The 16,385-nt window shown below is 37.7% G+C and overlaps 1 protein-coding gene across 1 annotated transcript in view; it reads right to left on the bottom strand.

The window, feature by feature from the left end:
• pipox (pipecolic acid oxidase) overlaps positions 1–16,385 on the bottom strand; it is a 50,772-nt gene that overhangs the window by 18,159 nt on the left and 16,228 nt on the right. Inside the window, exons 5-7 of the mRNA XM_044354903.1 lie at positions 8,520–8,672; positions 4,527–4,676; positions 1,665–1,740 (exon numbers count right to left, since the gene is read on the bottom strand). Of these exons, the coding sequence (XP_044210838.1) occupies positions 1,665–1,740; positions 4,527–4,676; positions 8,520–8,672 (379 nt within the window). The remainder of the gene's footprint in view (positions 1–1,664; positions 1,741–4,526; positions 4,677–8,519; positions 8,673–16,385) is intronic.

Genomic DNA, 16,385 nt, shown 5'->3' with positions numbered 1-16,385 from the left:
ATGCTTTTGGCCAGCATTACAGAATATGGCGACAATAGACTACTGACAATTTCTTTGGGTGGCAAGAACTGAATTGTGACATGTGAAACCAACAGATGCAATAAAATAGTTGACATTTGTGGTCCCCAGAGAATTAATCCAAATGACTAATGAATGATCCAGGCTTAAAAGTCTGTTTTACACAGCCTTTTATAAAAATTAAATTTGGGCCTGTTTAATCAAATCTGGCATTAAGTTGGATTTATACTTGATGCAGAGCATTAACAGGAGACCTGTACTTAGGACATAGGTTTTGATTTATAGTTAAGAATCAGATTTCTCCCCTTGATAGAACCGCTGCAATGCTACACAGCTCTGCAATCAGGCTGCACAGTGATTTAATTAGCTCCACATATAACTATGTTAACATTTGTTCATTGACTTTGATATAGAGGAGCAATTGCAATAAAAACAGCTCCCCACAGTGTGTTTATATTCTTTCATTCACTGTGACAAAGATGACTTTGTAAGATGTATGTTACTGAAAAGCAGCAGATTTCCTCTCTTGTACAACTTCCTGAACATTGTCTTCACTATCAACAATGTCCAACAACATCAGAAACATTTTCATTTTTTCTAGGCATTCTTGCCTTTTATTTGACAGTCGACAGCGGATGACTGCTCCCTTGACTTTTCTCTTGTGCCAACATGAGATTGGCATTTTTGTTTTTTGTAAGTGAAATGTCTCGACAAATATTGGATAGATTGCTATGAAAATTGCTACAGACATTCATGCTCCCCTCAGGATTAGTTGTAATCGCTTTGGTGATCCTGACTTTTTATTTAGCCCCATTGTTTAAATTTGTCCAATAGCCTACTTGCAAAATGGACATTCCCATCAGCCTCAGCTCCAGGCTACTTTGTGTTATGTTACCATGCTAATGTGCTAACATCATCATAAACATTATACTTGCTTTAACATCAGTAGGCTAGCATTATCGTTATTGTGAGCATCCTGTTACATACAGTTGTACTTTGAGCTAAATTCTAACTACTAGTTCACAGAACAGCTAGCATAGCTGTAGACTCTAAGTCTTGTTTATATAACTGTACAGCTCTGACTCAGCGTCCTCATAATTGTTCTGCATGAATTTTCACAGCTGGAAGGCTGCTGGTTATTAGACTGCTGCCAGAAGTAAAGTAATTCTGTTGCTGACAAGTTCAACACTTGCCTCTTACACTTGTACTGCCCCAAAATATGTATAAACAGTGGTTATACAATTGAATTACATTTCACTCACTACTGTATATCTGAACAGGCTTTTTATGCTGTACATAACCACCAACTATATCTATATAAAGTAACATCATTTTTTTTTACCATTTAATATTTATCTTATCACTCCTTGCACTCTTCCCTTCTTTGTACTATTTGTATCCTGTTTACAGTTCACAGAAACAGTTTCAGAAGATTGTTGTTTTTTTATTCTGTGTAAGTACATTGAGAGCCACTAAACTGGAGTCAAATACCTTGTATGTGTAAACATGGCCAATAAAGATTATTCTAATCCTGATTGTTTTGAAGTGAGATAATCCATCCTAGCACACACGGCTTGTCATAGATGATCCCTTACATAGATTTTTTGCATTTATTTGAAGTTGTTTTGTGTTGTACTGTGTTGTACCTGAGAATCCTGCTCCAATCACAATGTTGCTGTGGGTGGGGTGGCAGTCAAGCACAAAATGACGGTCTGGTGTGAGCTGCAAAAACAACAACAAAACATGAAGAGCCAGCGATCTACAAAATTCATATTATAGGGTAGAGATTCTAGGAGAAACGGATTCACTCTGAGCAAGTTGTCAGTTTTAAGCTTTGATTGCAGACCTGCTGGTTTGAAAAATATAAACCTCAGGTTTGGAGCGACTGGCTTCAAAAGCATTGACTCTGGGTCAATGCTTTTGTCTGATAAAAGCAATGCAGCTTTGGCACATTTAGTCAAAATGTGCTGCAGCCTTCTTTCTGCTGCCTCTTCATTCCACTGTACGGAGACATGAATAGTGAACAGAGGAGGACACATGCACTCCTTCTTCTATACAGCCATGTGGCATTTGGAATTGTTCTTGTCATAGTCTTTGTGGAAAATGTGTTTAAAATGTTATGAACTAGATGAAATAATCTATCATAGAATACATAATAACATCTGACATAGGGCACCATATTACCACAACTGTAGGGACACATGTAATTGAACACTCTCTCCTTTTTTAGGAATCACTGGTAATGGAACAAAACACATGCTGTTAAGTGAGAAAAGAGCGTGACTGTCAGGATTTTCAGGGGCATTGGACAAGGTCACAGAAATTATGTTTTCCTACAGCTTCAGTATGTGATCGTGGTAAAAGCAGCTTGCTGTGTTGCTGGAGGGCAGAGTGGCTGCACAACCCCCCCACCCCTACAACACACACGGGCACATGCACACACAGTTCTGTATAGCTGAAACAGAATCTAACCTCTGTGAATGGCACTGGAGAGTGACATCGACAGTAAATTAAATACAGACAGCCAGCAACTTTCACATTTTGTAGAAACAATTTAACAGTCCAACATCAAACTTTGAACACATTATTAACTCTACTCACTGGCTGCTTAAAGAGCAAGACTTGACACATTGTGGACACACAATAGAGCAGCACATCAAATGTGAAATGTCAAATCCTACCTACTCTTCCACATGGCTATCTTTTGTCTCAAAACGCCATCAAAACTATGATCAGGCTAAGTCAGCTGAGAACAGATGCTGCCTGAAATGCTTGACTTTGGGATGAGGAGATGCTTATTGACAGCCTGTTGGCTGGTCAAAGGTCTGAGTTGACTGCTCATGGAAAACTGGATGCTGTGCGGCCAAAGACGGAGTAGTTTTTTTCATCTTACTATAAGTTACAGTTACTATAATAATAAATGATAAGGAAAGTGATTTCGTAAACCCATTTATATGATTATATTGGACCAATGCTATTCACCAATAATCCTACTGTATCTCACCTCGTACATGGTCACATAGTTTAGTAATTAATGTTACACAACAGTGTTTGCACTGCAAAACTGTGTGTCTCAAAAATAAAACATGAGATGCTACTTTTGCTAAAAAGAAAGTTGGAAAAGAGGCTATGATGAGCCCTGCTAACCCGACGTCTCCTTCATAAGAAATCAGAATATTGAGTTATAACTGACTAGTCTGATGTGTGCTGAGGTGTGTGTGGTTATACTGTAGCAGCCTGGTGATATCTGGTGATTTAATGAAGGTTAACACAGTGAATGGCTGTGCATAACAGCACTGCGCTCTGGCATAACACTTCTCAGATGCTGAAGAGATTAAATGAACTGAAGGAGAAGCTTTTCATACAGTATAAAGCAGCTGTGGACAACAGATACTGTAAGAATCACTCACATTCATTTATAGATCAATGCAGACTAATTTACTGACATTCCTGCTTTAACCACATTAAATGTTACTTTCTGTGCCGATTTTAGTTGGAGTTTTTAACTGAAACATTTTAGTCACATTTTAAGCATTAATCCATTGTTGCAACACATCTGCAGCAAATTTTTAGTTTGATCCTGTTGATAAAATGAACACAGCAGCAGCACATTGACATTGCGCCACAAATAATAAACATGGTTCTGGGACATCTGTTTTCAGGGCAGCGTTCAGGACCAAGTTTCCACCAAAATGCAACAACTGTCTTTGTACTGCTTCATTTGAATGAACCTCCCACTTGTCTGTGCCTCTCCTCCCACCTGTGCACCATGCCCTCTGCGCTGGTCACCAGAATACAACACAGACGCGCAAAGCGAGTCAGTCGCATTATAGCCTATGAAGCATATAATATTTCATAACCAGCCCAGCCATAAAAATGATTTGTTAAATGCTTACTCTACAATCTAAACAAACAGGTGAACATGACTCTGAACAAGAAAGGGAAAGCATGGAGGAGGAGGAAGCAGGAACCAGCACAGATCCAATTAGAGGTGTGTGCACTATTGAATATCATTGTGTGACTGTGAAGTAAATTAGAGCACAATACATCATTCATATGATCAGGTTGGACTACTTCATTCAAGTTATTTATTGGTTTCAATTCTGCATTTTGTAGGCCAACAAAAATGGATTAGAATCATGAATTGACCCAAAGCTTTAAAGAAACATCAATTAGATTTTTTGGCCATATCGCTCAGCCCTAATTAAAACATGTTAATGGTCCCTATGTGTTGTCTTTAATCAACAAAATGCAAGTATTTGAAGTTTTTCTTTTGCTCTCCTGTAAAAGAAGTAAAATGGCACTCATGCCTCTTTCATACGCAACACTTAGGTTCATTATTGACTCATTGGATTTAAATAACTTGAATTAAGTTTATCCCATGAAACATTTACTGAATTTTCCTGACTAACTCACAGAATTAATCAAATTCCTTCGTTCTTCAACTCAACTATAGTATTGTATTGAGATAACCATTACGACCACTGTTTTGGAATGTTGATACTAACCGTATACATGCAGCTCTCCACCACGGCAGGTTCAGGATCCAGAGCAGGTAAACAGCGAGCGACGTAGCGTTGGAGGATGTCGATATCAGACCTGTCTGTCTGTTTGTCTCTCTGGTCTGGGTCTGTCTCACTGCCCATATGGTAGCATATCTACACACACACACATTCACATCAGAACTGTTAACGCTACATGAAGCAATGGAACAACCCTGTGTACTTTTAATGAATAACAAGCAGGGAGGGCCATCTTCATTCATGGTATATGTGAATATTAATATTTTTGAGTTTCTGTAGCTTTGTTATTGCATGATTATATTTATGTGTAGCATCAATTCTGTATTTCACAATTTAGCATTTAGTAATCCAGAATCTATGTTAAATTTCTGCCTTGATGTTTACTGGTACCACTGCCATCAGTGGTAACTCCAACAGACACAGCTTGGGCCTCCTCAAGCACATGTCCACTGCAAACACTCTCGTTCAAAGGAGCAGGTGCACCCTGAGCTGTTTACTTAGGTTGCTGTCTGCCATTCAACAGCGCCTGCTGATGATTATCATATCATGAAAAGAAACCCACTTCATCTTTTAAAAAAGCAATCAACCCTTTAAGCAACTGATTCTTTAACATTGCAATAATTTATTTATTTATTTATTGGTCACTAGTGTGCAGCGGAACAATCTGAAAATACAACACTGACATATTATCACCTATAAGGTTCTTGGTCAATGTGTTAGCAAACAGTAGCCACATTGGCAGACATATTTCCAAAACAATAACAAAAATTGGACTTTATACAATATACAGTATATTGCGTATATTGTTTATTATTGTGCAACTTTAAATAACATCTGTACAAAATGCCAGTTCTTTGTGAGATGAACATAGGTGATATATGTGTGTACACATGAGTCACATTTGGTATATACTGATTGATTTTTTTGGTTCAATTTGAAAGCTGTAAGGGAATGTAAATGTGATTTTAAAAGAAAAATCTTTTTAAGTAAAGGCTGAAGGCTGCTGGGTCTCAATGATGAAGTTCTATTTTAAGGGGCAATCTGTGATTGAAATATAAACAGGTCTTTTATTACAAGAAGTAACTTGAAAGAAATAACATTTAAATTACTGTTTTCTCATTTGTTTACATCTCATATTTGTAACATAATAGAATAATCCATATTTTCAATTCATTTCATTTCAGTGATGGAAATCATAAGATGTGCTTAAATGAAAAAAAAAAGGTGGACGTTGAGTTAAGATTGTTTTTGTTGAAAATTTGATTATGAGAAAGAATTACAAAAGAAAAACGTATACTATAACTCATATTCTTACACAAAGTGCTCATGTTTGGTTAGATACATGAATATATTGGTAATTAGAATTTTGGTCAGCAAAAATGTGGTAAATGGATTGTGCCTTTAAACTGTGATACAGGTTCATGATATCAGCAATCTTTTATTTAAACAGGTTCAGTACACATGCTGTTTTACACCTGTTTATTGCTCACACAGAGAACCCATGCAGCTGATTAATTTCAATCAACCCTGCCTTTTTAGTATGATAAGGACAGCTTTATTGATTCTGCAGATGTGTCAAACCTTTCATACTGGCAATTAATAATAAATAGAGGCTCAGCAGTCACAGCACTTAGAATAATGTCGAATGGCAGAACTATTTTACATGTCTGGGAACCATGTTGTTGACAATGAATCTATCCATTATAGAAAGAAATCTTGTATATATTTAATTTGTGCAAAGCAGTTTTGTGACTATGTTAAGTATTTATGGAGTTCAATATTTTGAATTAGTTTCTATAGGCAGAATACTGTACAGGCTATAGACTGAGAATCCCACAGCTCTGTTTAAGCAGCATTGAATGGGACAGTATTTCGGTTTAGAAGTTAATTGGGTAATGTTTCATTTAAAGAAGAAGTAACAAGGAAAGAAATGACATGTTTCATGTATCTCTGCCATTTGTTTAGGCTCCTCTTGCCAGCTTAAAAGGTAAATGACAAAAGAGGAAGAGGAGTGACTGTCATGCACACACTCCAAACTTCCAAAGCTGCTTTTATGTGCTGCTCCTGTCAGCCAGGTCTGACACATACAGTCTCACCCAGAGACTAGAGGCACAGTGAGCGGGCTGTGGGATTAAAAGAAGTGCAGTTTTCATTTTTTCTGCAGGATTTTCTGCTTTAGAAAACTTTCTGACAAGTCCACACAGTAACAAATACAAATATAGAGTAATTACAAATATCTTTTCTGCTTTGTTTTGAGATTTCTGTCAAACTATGCTGTGGTCCAAATGTTGGACAGTAGCCTTGGTGACTGTGTCTCAGAATGAATAATGCGATGTGGCATCACCATCTGTCCCCCCCTCTCTTCTGTGCATGTGGTCTGCTATTAGGCTGTGCGCTCCCGCTGGCCCACCATAATGCCCAAAATAGAGAAGTGCCATCAAATGACACCAAACCCAGCACAACTCCCACAAATAATGATGTTGAGGTGAGATAAATCACATTTTACAGTTGACTTTGCAGCAGTGTTGTCATTCCAAAGCGAACAGCTCTGTTTTGGAGGCAATTGTTTCCTGTTCCCACTGTGATCATGTTGTTTCACTGTTCTTTAATGAGCATTTAATCATTTATGGATCTCAATCACAATTGGATAGAAAACATAATTTTGTACAGTAAAGGTGACAGAAAATTTGTTTTATCTATTGTATGTAGACATTGCTACCTTTCTTGACTTCTTGACCTTCAGTTAGCACAATTTGCAGACCTGACTTTAAACCAACCCTTTTCTTGCAGGGTTGTGGAGAGGAGGCAAGTTGCAAACACTATTGGTCCAGAAATAATTAAAAAATAAGAAATAAGAAGAAACATAAATCAGAGTGTGACCAAGACACTATTATTTTGGCCTAGAAATGCATGCTCTTCAAGAAAGGAAGAAAATCAAAAAGCAGGGATGTCTCTTCATTCTGAATTAGCATCTTGTAATTATGAAAAAATCTCATCATTACAAGATATTGGTTTCATAATGATGACAGAGTTCTATAATTACGAGATGGCAATTCATGATTATCAGATTTGAAAGAAATTATTCAAATGCTTCAGCCTGATATAATATTATTAAAAGAGGAGAGAAAAATTCTAGAAGAAGAATTACTGCATAAAGGAGTATGGACTAAATTCTTGTTGTTACTGTGTGTTACATATACTGTAAGGGAACTAATTTAATCTAATTATGTTTGTGTTGCCCTTTGGATTGAATACATAACATAACAGATGTGGAATAATGATACGGTGTGGGTTAATGAATTGTAATCAACTGAAAAGCACCACAGTCACAAATGCACATAATTTAATGTACTGCCATCATTAATTACGGTGGTGCTATGACAGGTCAAAATATCTGTGGTGAAGAAGGTCTATTTCACTCAGGCCTGCTGCTGACTCTTGTGTTTAACTTTTGCAAGTCCAAACAAGCAAGTCTGTAGCAGCAAAACATTTCATTGCTTTTATGTTTTCAATTTCATTTTTCCATTTAATATACTATATTAACAAAAAACGAATAAAGAAAAACTGTCAACACATCTGAAAATGTATGCCTATGGTTTGGAATATGCTGCATCACAAAATTATTTTATGGTTATAAGACAACACATGCTTTGGTATTTTACAATATCACATCATTGAATAAGCAATGCTCCAGTATGTGTATGTACTTTAATTTGAGAAAAGCAGCATTTACTTCTGTGCACACACACAGCACTGGTTTAGTTGCTAATGTCAAATAATGAAGCCAAATGATCGGATAAAATTAGATGAAATCTAATTAAAATCACATTTTAAAAAAATAATTAATTAATTAATTAATAATTAATTAATTAATAAAGCCTTCTTTATGTGATAATGCTATGAATATTTAAGGGATCTGCACATAATCTAGTTTCTCTTTTCTAAAATCATACTGTAGGGTCCCGTACAGTGACGTACCTTCACCAGGCCTGGGTACTCATTGGACGGGAGGCCGTAGATGTGCTCGTTGGACTCCTCTCCCTCTGTCAGTAAGAAGCAGGGAAAGCGCCGCTTCACGTTGTATGATTCAGGAACTTTCTCTTTCCAGTAGCACACGTTGATCTTTACCACCTACAGTAATGAAACCAGGAACACCATCAGTAACGAGCAAGGTTAAACCAATTTGATGGTTAAACTAGTACACCATTTTGGCTATGTAAAGGGGTTTTTACAATGGGTTTTTACATTTACCTTTTACCTTTTATATTACACATGTGTGTATATATATATATATATATATATATATATATATATATATATATATATATATATATATATATATACACACTGTAACAAATTTCCCTGTAAAATGACCTTAGCTTTTTTTTTTTTTGCTTTTTACCATTTTTTTACAGTGTCACTGCCGTAACTTATTTTAACAGTTGATTGCTGCAAAAGTCATTACAGTATTCTGCTGTAGATGGTGAGGTTTACAGTTTGATACTGTAGCTAGGCCTGCAGTAGTATAATGTATTTTTACAATGTTGCTATTGTAATCTATATGCACAATTTCTTACTGTAAGTATTACAATACAACAACTGAAGTTTTTCTTCTTATTCATATTAATTATAAATTGCAGACATATAGTGTAAATAACAATGTGTCTTTAATGTCAATAGTCCAGTAATGAGATCAGCTCAGTTTTCGTTTAAAAATGCATAACCCTTAAAGTTGCAATACACAACATTCAGCCACTAGATGTCGCACTATAGCAACAACATCTCAGACCAAAACAAACATTTGTGTCATTTACTGACTAAAGTTGGGAAAAAAAGGACGCCAACAACTCACAAAACTCAGATCAAACTGTCAAACTAGGCAGATTCTGTTACTGCATTGCCTATTTCTCGCCTCAAATGTTTTCAGAATCATATTTTAGTGGACTATTTAGCTGTAATTTCAGAAAGGTTGTGACATGGCCGCCATCTTTGAAACAGATGCGGAGAACACAGAGGGGTTCACATGCACTCACATGCATGCGTGGCCGGTGCTGCTACCAAAACAAAGAACATAGAAGCTCAGATAACCAGACACACAGAGGGAGTGTGACTTCATTCACTGCTCAGGTCACCATTACTCCACTATATCTTTACATAGCAAATAGTTGTTTGCTTATATCCAGTGAGGCTCAATGTCATTTATTACACCTTTAACATCTAGCACAACAGAGGATGAGACAAGTGACAGCTTAATGGATCTTTATTCAGAAGCTTTCAAATATGCCAAGTATATTCAAGTATGTGTGTTTGAAAAAATAATTCTCAAGGTTCATGCCCTTTCACAAGGGGTCAATGTAAATCTAAACAGCAACTGCTTTGAAAAGTACTGATTCAAAAATATAAAAGCACAAATAAACAGATTGCAGGATACACAATTTGTAATGCCTTCAAATGTCCTCTGTTATAATTGGCAGAAGGTCGGCATCCAAGCTTCCAGGCTCACAGCTCACTGAGTAAGAAAGAACCAAGAATGAAAATCAAGCACAGAGAGATAGAAAGAGAAATGAAACAATTGAATGGCAGAAAGAAACATTTTAAACAAGGACACCTAACTTACCTTTATGAAGTGACGTCAAGTTCTTCAGAGAGTGGTGACGAGGATTCACTGTGAGCTTGTTTGTCTTCTTACGCATTATTTTCCCTGGCTGGCCTCTGTTCCCCTCTCAGGGTTAATCACAATGAAGTACCTGAAAACAACACATAACAAATCAGCTATTATGTCCCAGGTTTTAGTACAGCTTGGCAACAAACTACAGTATCTTTGCAGCAATCTAGCTACAGCTTAGAAACACACTTTGGTTGAGCTAAGATAACCAATATAACCACTCTGTCTTTTGGGGCTCAGCAGCCCCAACATATCTTAACTCAGTTTGGCTACATATTTGAATAAACTTCAATTGTTATATGCTTTATATAGAAAAGGCTTTGAGCATGTGTTTGTGATGTAATCCTAGCACCTTGAACTGAAATCAAATTGTGATGTAATTGTAATGTTACTATGAATATAAATTCATTTTTGAGATACCTTGTCAAAAACTTCAGTGCTGGTGGCAACACCTGAAAGGTTAAGGGTTTGCCAAATCATTAGGGATTATCCTCTGAGGCTTATGAAAATCTGTACCAAATGTCATTGAAATCTAGAGAGTAGTTCTTGAGTCTGCAGAACCTCTGATATGATGGATGTAATATCAATAATTATAAATTAATTGTAGAATTGATCGGTAATACATTGGATGTAAGAAGCACTAAACTTGAATGAATACACACTGGCACAAAATTGGCAGATTGGTGTTAGCACTGAAAACCAAAGCACGTACATACCACCATCTACTCCATCCTCATCATTTTTTTTCTGTCTAATAAAAGTGCAATTACAAAAGTAGCTCCTCTGTGCTGAAGTGAGAATTAGGATTTAATGAAATGTACACATGATTGTACAAATGACATCCATCTTAACGGTGGCAATAATAAGGACATATTGTTCAGGAGCTTTCAATGTAATGAACTAACCGGCCATGCACTCATTCCCAGGAACCATAAAAATTCAGACAGCAGCGCTCTGGCGAGCCAATGAGCTCAGAGCCTGTGCTTTTCTACCAGTTCACTCAGGCATGGCATTCCCCAGGCCCCCCAGCCTGCTGCTAGCCTGAATAATGCAATTCCAATATCAACTCCAATTCTCCACTCTAACAGCTGTCTGCTTGTTTTCCCATCACCTTCTCTTTTCAAGCTTTGTGGCGTATTGCAAGATGGAAAAGACTGCCTTGCTGACTAAGGCCTCTGAGCTGTTTAAATATGGAGTAGTAATGCTTTTGTTTCTGGTTAAGCATGAGAGCAATAGCAACATCTCCAGGTGGGCATTTAGAGGGTAGGAAGGGCAAGATCCCACTGGTGAAGAGAGAGTTGAAGCTGCAGTACAGGGTTTGATAACATACAGTTGAGGTACTGCTGTGAAATGTGGGGCTGACTGTACATCTGGGGCCAGATGTATAAACAATACGTACATATAAAAACTCCACACATAAACTGGTATTCATAATAAGAGACATTGTGCAGTGTAAGCTTACTTGAGACCATGCCTACACATTGTATTACAGATCAAATGTTATAGGATTTAATGAAGTGGAAACGACACATATGTCAGAGATCTAATCTAATAATAAAACATTATTCCATTAGGTTGTTGACAAATTTCACAGATTGTGTATAATTATTTTCAGTTATACACTGATGTGCCAGTCTAAGGAGAATTGGCTAAAAGGGATGGCAATATCAGTCTGCCAGATGGTCCAGCTCTCAGGTCCAGACTGAAACATCTCAGCAACTGCTGGATCTATTTGCTCAACATTTGATTTAGACATTCATGTCTCTAAAGGATGAAGCCTGGAGGATCTAGTGCCATCAACAGGTCAAAATTTTCATTTATCCAGCCAAATATTAAACATGTACATGGTGGATTGACACAAAATTCCTCACAGACATTCATGGCTCCCAGACAACATATCCTAATGTGATGAATCACATGACTTTTTCTCTAGTGCCACCACATGGTTGACACTGGTTTTGAGTGAAATGTCTCAACAACTATTGATTGAATAGCTGTGATATTTGGTACAGACATTAATGTCCCCTCACAGGATAAATTGTAATAACTTTAGTGAACCCCCAGCTTTTCATCTTGTGCCACCATCAAGTAGATTTTTCAGTTTTTCCATGAAAGCAAAATTGGTTGAGCCCTTTCACATTATAATGGTTCCCATTTTTGCAATTATTTTGCTAGTCTTCCTAAACTTTACATTTTCTGTGTTAGTATCATAGACTGTATATAAAGATGGACATCATGACAGCTCCCCAAAAGTGAAGCCAAAACATCTCAATTGTCCCCTGTTGGCTGGCTGCAGTATAGGTCATAAGTCCCGCCCCCTCCATGTTAGCGGATGGGACATGAGCCAAACTAAAAATTCAAAGTATACGTCAAATAAATTTTACCCAAAGATGGTTTCTGTCATTTCAGGTAATTCTTATCATGCTGATGTTTGTCCAAGTGCTCATTTTTCTTTTAAGTTTGCTTTTAATTAGTTATTTGACGATATAGAAAGGGGGTCTGATGTCATGATTGACAGTTGTGACAGCCGCTCTCAAACCTCCCGTGGAACACGCCCCCTCAGCCATTCTGCATGGCGTCATCCTGCCACCCGATTCTATTGCACATGACGTCACACAAGGAAGATGGCAGCTCCCGGAAAGGAGATATTTTGGCTTCACTTTTGCATAGCTGTAGGAAGTGGAGACGCGTCGTCCATATTTATATACAGTCTATGGTTAGTACCATGCTAGTAAGAACAAGTGTGGTATTTACCTTTTGGTTGTAACATTTTAGGGAGAAAAAATGTTGCCTGCTTAAACAGCCATCATGGGGTGCTCACAATCTGCTCACAAATCACAAAAAAAAAATACTTTAGAGGTCCATTTAACACAGTATATTCCTTAGTGTTGATGTGCAGTAAAATATCACACAGTGAAGTGCATGCTAAAGTGTTAGCAATTAAATTTTGCTTTTAGTATCATTTGACATGTATGTTAAAGTTCTAAAAAATCCAAATTTAGATCACATTTAGTCATCATTTTTTGCAGTCAAAAATAATGTCAATGTGTTTTTAAGCTATTGTTTATCATTTTTATTAATCAAAGGAAGGAAAATGGTCTCTGGGAAAAAAATCAGGAATGGGTGTGTTGGTGTCTGTGTTTGATTGACAGCAACTGGCAGTGTGAATGCTGGTGTTACACTGTAGGGAACGAAAGACAGTAAACAAATTGCTGTACCTACAAGTCATGAGCAGACAGTGTGTTGTTAGCAGTGGTATTGAAGAGTAAGAACCACAGCAGCATCTAAGGGGTCTGAAGTGACATTTGCAGGTACGTTTACATGCCATTATGTGCTGCAGCTGAGCATCTAAACAGTGATCTAGCCTGCTAACTGACATTAGTGGTGTACCTTTCACCAGTGAATGTTTCACTGTGTCTCATTTTGGATACTTCCATTAGTACACTTCCATGTAGTACACTTGTCTCAAATCAAACATGGCTGTTTTGCACTCACCGGAAATGTCGCAACATTTGACAACTTCTTCTTCTTCTTCTTTTTAATGGCGAATTGCAGCTGGCGGAGCATAATGCGAATATTTGACTGTGATTGTCGCCCAACAAAATCTGTTGGCTTGTTTGCTCTCTTGACTTCAATTTAATTTTATTAAAAATGAACATGCTTTTACTTTTACTTGCTTGTGTGTGCCCCCTGTTTCATGCAAGGTGGAAATCCGGCCGCCATCTGCACCAATATGTGTCCTCCTTCTGCTAGCTAAAAACGTACTGGTATGTTGATTTACATAGATTTTGTTGTAATCTATGGAGCCCATAGACTAGACTATTGTTGTGCAGCATTACCCTTAAGTCAAACTTACCTAATAAACAAACCATCATCTCAAGTTGTAATTGTCTGTGCTCTAGCTAGGCTGATCATTACATAAAAGCACATAACAGCATAACAATGTATATATAGGCATCAGAATACATCTACAGTTATGCACTACTGTTTGATAGTAACTTGCTGTAGTCATGCAAAGTGCAATGCAATAGAAAACACAAGACTAACATTAAAATAAATTTAATAGAATTTTATTTAAAGAGGTTGATGTACTATGTCTTGTAATTTTCTTTCTTCAGCCCCCAAAACCCAAGCAGTACTGCCAGCTGAATGATACTTTGATGGTCAAAGAGACCTGAGAGTGGACTTCCATCTCTCCTGGGTATCCTTCAATGCTGTAATGGCTGTCCTCAGCACGACATGTGACCATGGCTGGGGACCCATCATTGAAGCCCTAGTCTTCCTAATTTGGATGGCCAGTAGTATCTCATATTGTGTTGCGGCCAGAGCCTTTGATATACTCCGAACCACTGTGCACCTGGCAGTCCACAAGACCAGCGGGTAAGTCCTCTCTGTCATCCGTCTTCCATCTAAGGGCATTAAGACTTTGTCTTAATGTTTTTAATATTTTAAATGTACTATACAAATAAACTTGCCTTGCTATACCATGTGAGTGAACATTTATTTGTGATTTACTAAAGATCTAGAGTAAGAAGAATAACAGACAGAGCAGAAAATGAGTATTTTTTTAAATGATTTGTTTAGTCATTTCTCGTGGAATGCCAGGAAGCGCTCCTCTCTAGCAAAAATCTCCTTGTTTCTCCTCTGCTTTATCACGTTCACCTCCATCTGTCTGAGCTCTAGCTCATTCCTCTCCCTCACCTGCAGATCCCTTAAAACCTCCACGACATCCACCTGCTGCCTTTTTGGAGTGGATGTCATGAATGTTGTGGCTGTCCTGTTCTGGGGTCACCACAGAGAGGGGTTCAACCACCACCACATCCTGGGAAGATGAGGAAATGAGGACAGGTGACGTTACCAATGTCCTGCCCCCAATTGCCTCATCGATCAAACCGTACCACTTCCACGATAGGGCATCGGTTGAAACCCCCTCTGTGCTGACCCCAGTTTTGGGTCACTTCAGGTCCTGTGGAGCAAGGACAGCAAAAATCAGAAAAACACCCCTGTTTCAGATCAAACATTTGAAATGTCATTCCTTGCACATTCCCTACAGTATTCAGTGTTCACCCTATGATTTTTGTTCAGAAGCAGTGCTGTTGCACTAAAGGCTAAAATATGTGACGTAAAATGAGCATTGTACACTGAGTGTACACTAAACATCATGAATAATAAACTATGAGAAATTTCAACAGTGGTGCTCCTAATTCAGTATTGGCAGTTCGCCACTGCTGTTGAATGCATAAAGGAGAAACACGGGTATTACATTTCCTGGGGCTACTAACTACTTGTACCAGAAAAAAGTAAGGTAAGGTAAAGTTACCTCTTCATCAATTCAAACAATAATTAACAACTTTTCACATCCTTAGGGCTGATTATCTCACAGGGATAGTGATGTATGAAAGTCAACTAAGCTTATATTTCTGTTTAAGGTTTTGAGGTTTGTTATTTAACAGAGGCTGGGATCACCCTCCCTTCCAGGCCTTGACCAGCAATGTACATTCTGACTGAAATACAATTGGATCACAACAATGGAATGACACTCCATACAGTAACATCAATGTATAGAGACCAGTATGGAGGAATGTAGAAAAGGTGTCATATGATAGTGTATAATGATAGCTAGATATGATATGAATTCACCTACCCTCATCCATTCACAGCAGCATTCTGCCTCCCCGAGAACAAGGAGGTGTAGGCAACCCACCACAAAATAAGGGACCTCATGTCCATCCCAAATAAGACCAGAATATATATAGACATCAGATCAAAACAGAAACACAAAACTGTTGAAATATACTGCTGATATGGTGTAGTGTCCATGGCTCATACTGGCTCTACCACCAGCTGATCTACCGAACTAACGCTAGCTGCTGCATTTTGCAAATATTTATAACTTGTCAAGCATCTGACCACCAATCTAATACTAAAATCTTCTACAGTGAAGACAACACAGAAACACCAAACATACGCCACAACACATGTAATGTCAATGCCTCATTAAAATGTGCTGTTGTAGCTAGCTAGCTAGCTTTCACATTATCCTTTGCAGTACCAAATCATTACAGACTGCTAATTAACCCAATAAACATACTGATGGTCTCTATCTGATAACAGTATAGTGGTGCTTAGTGAAAAAAAACTCACATGTATAACTTACATTTGTATGGTGTGGTGCTCAC

Source organism: Thunnus albacares, chromosome 6, assembly GCF_914725855.1.
Source record: "Thunnus albacares chromosome 6, fThuAlb1.1, whole genome shotgun sequence".
Classification (NCBI taxonomy): domain Eukaryota; kingdom Metazoa; phylum Chordata; class Actinopteri; order Scombriformes; family Scombridae; genus Thunnus; species Thunnus albacares.
Note: the sequence above shows the minus strand (reverse complement) of the source record. Positions and strands in the feature narration are given on the sequence as shown.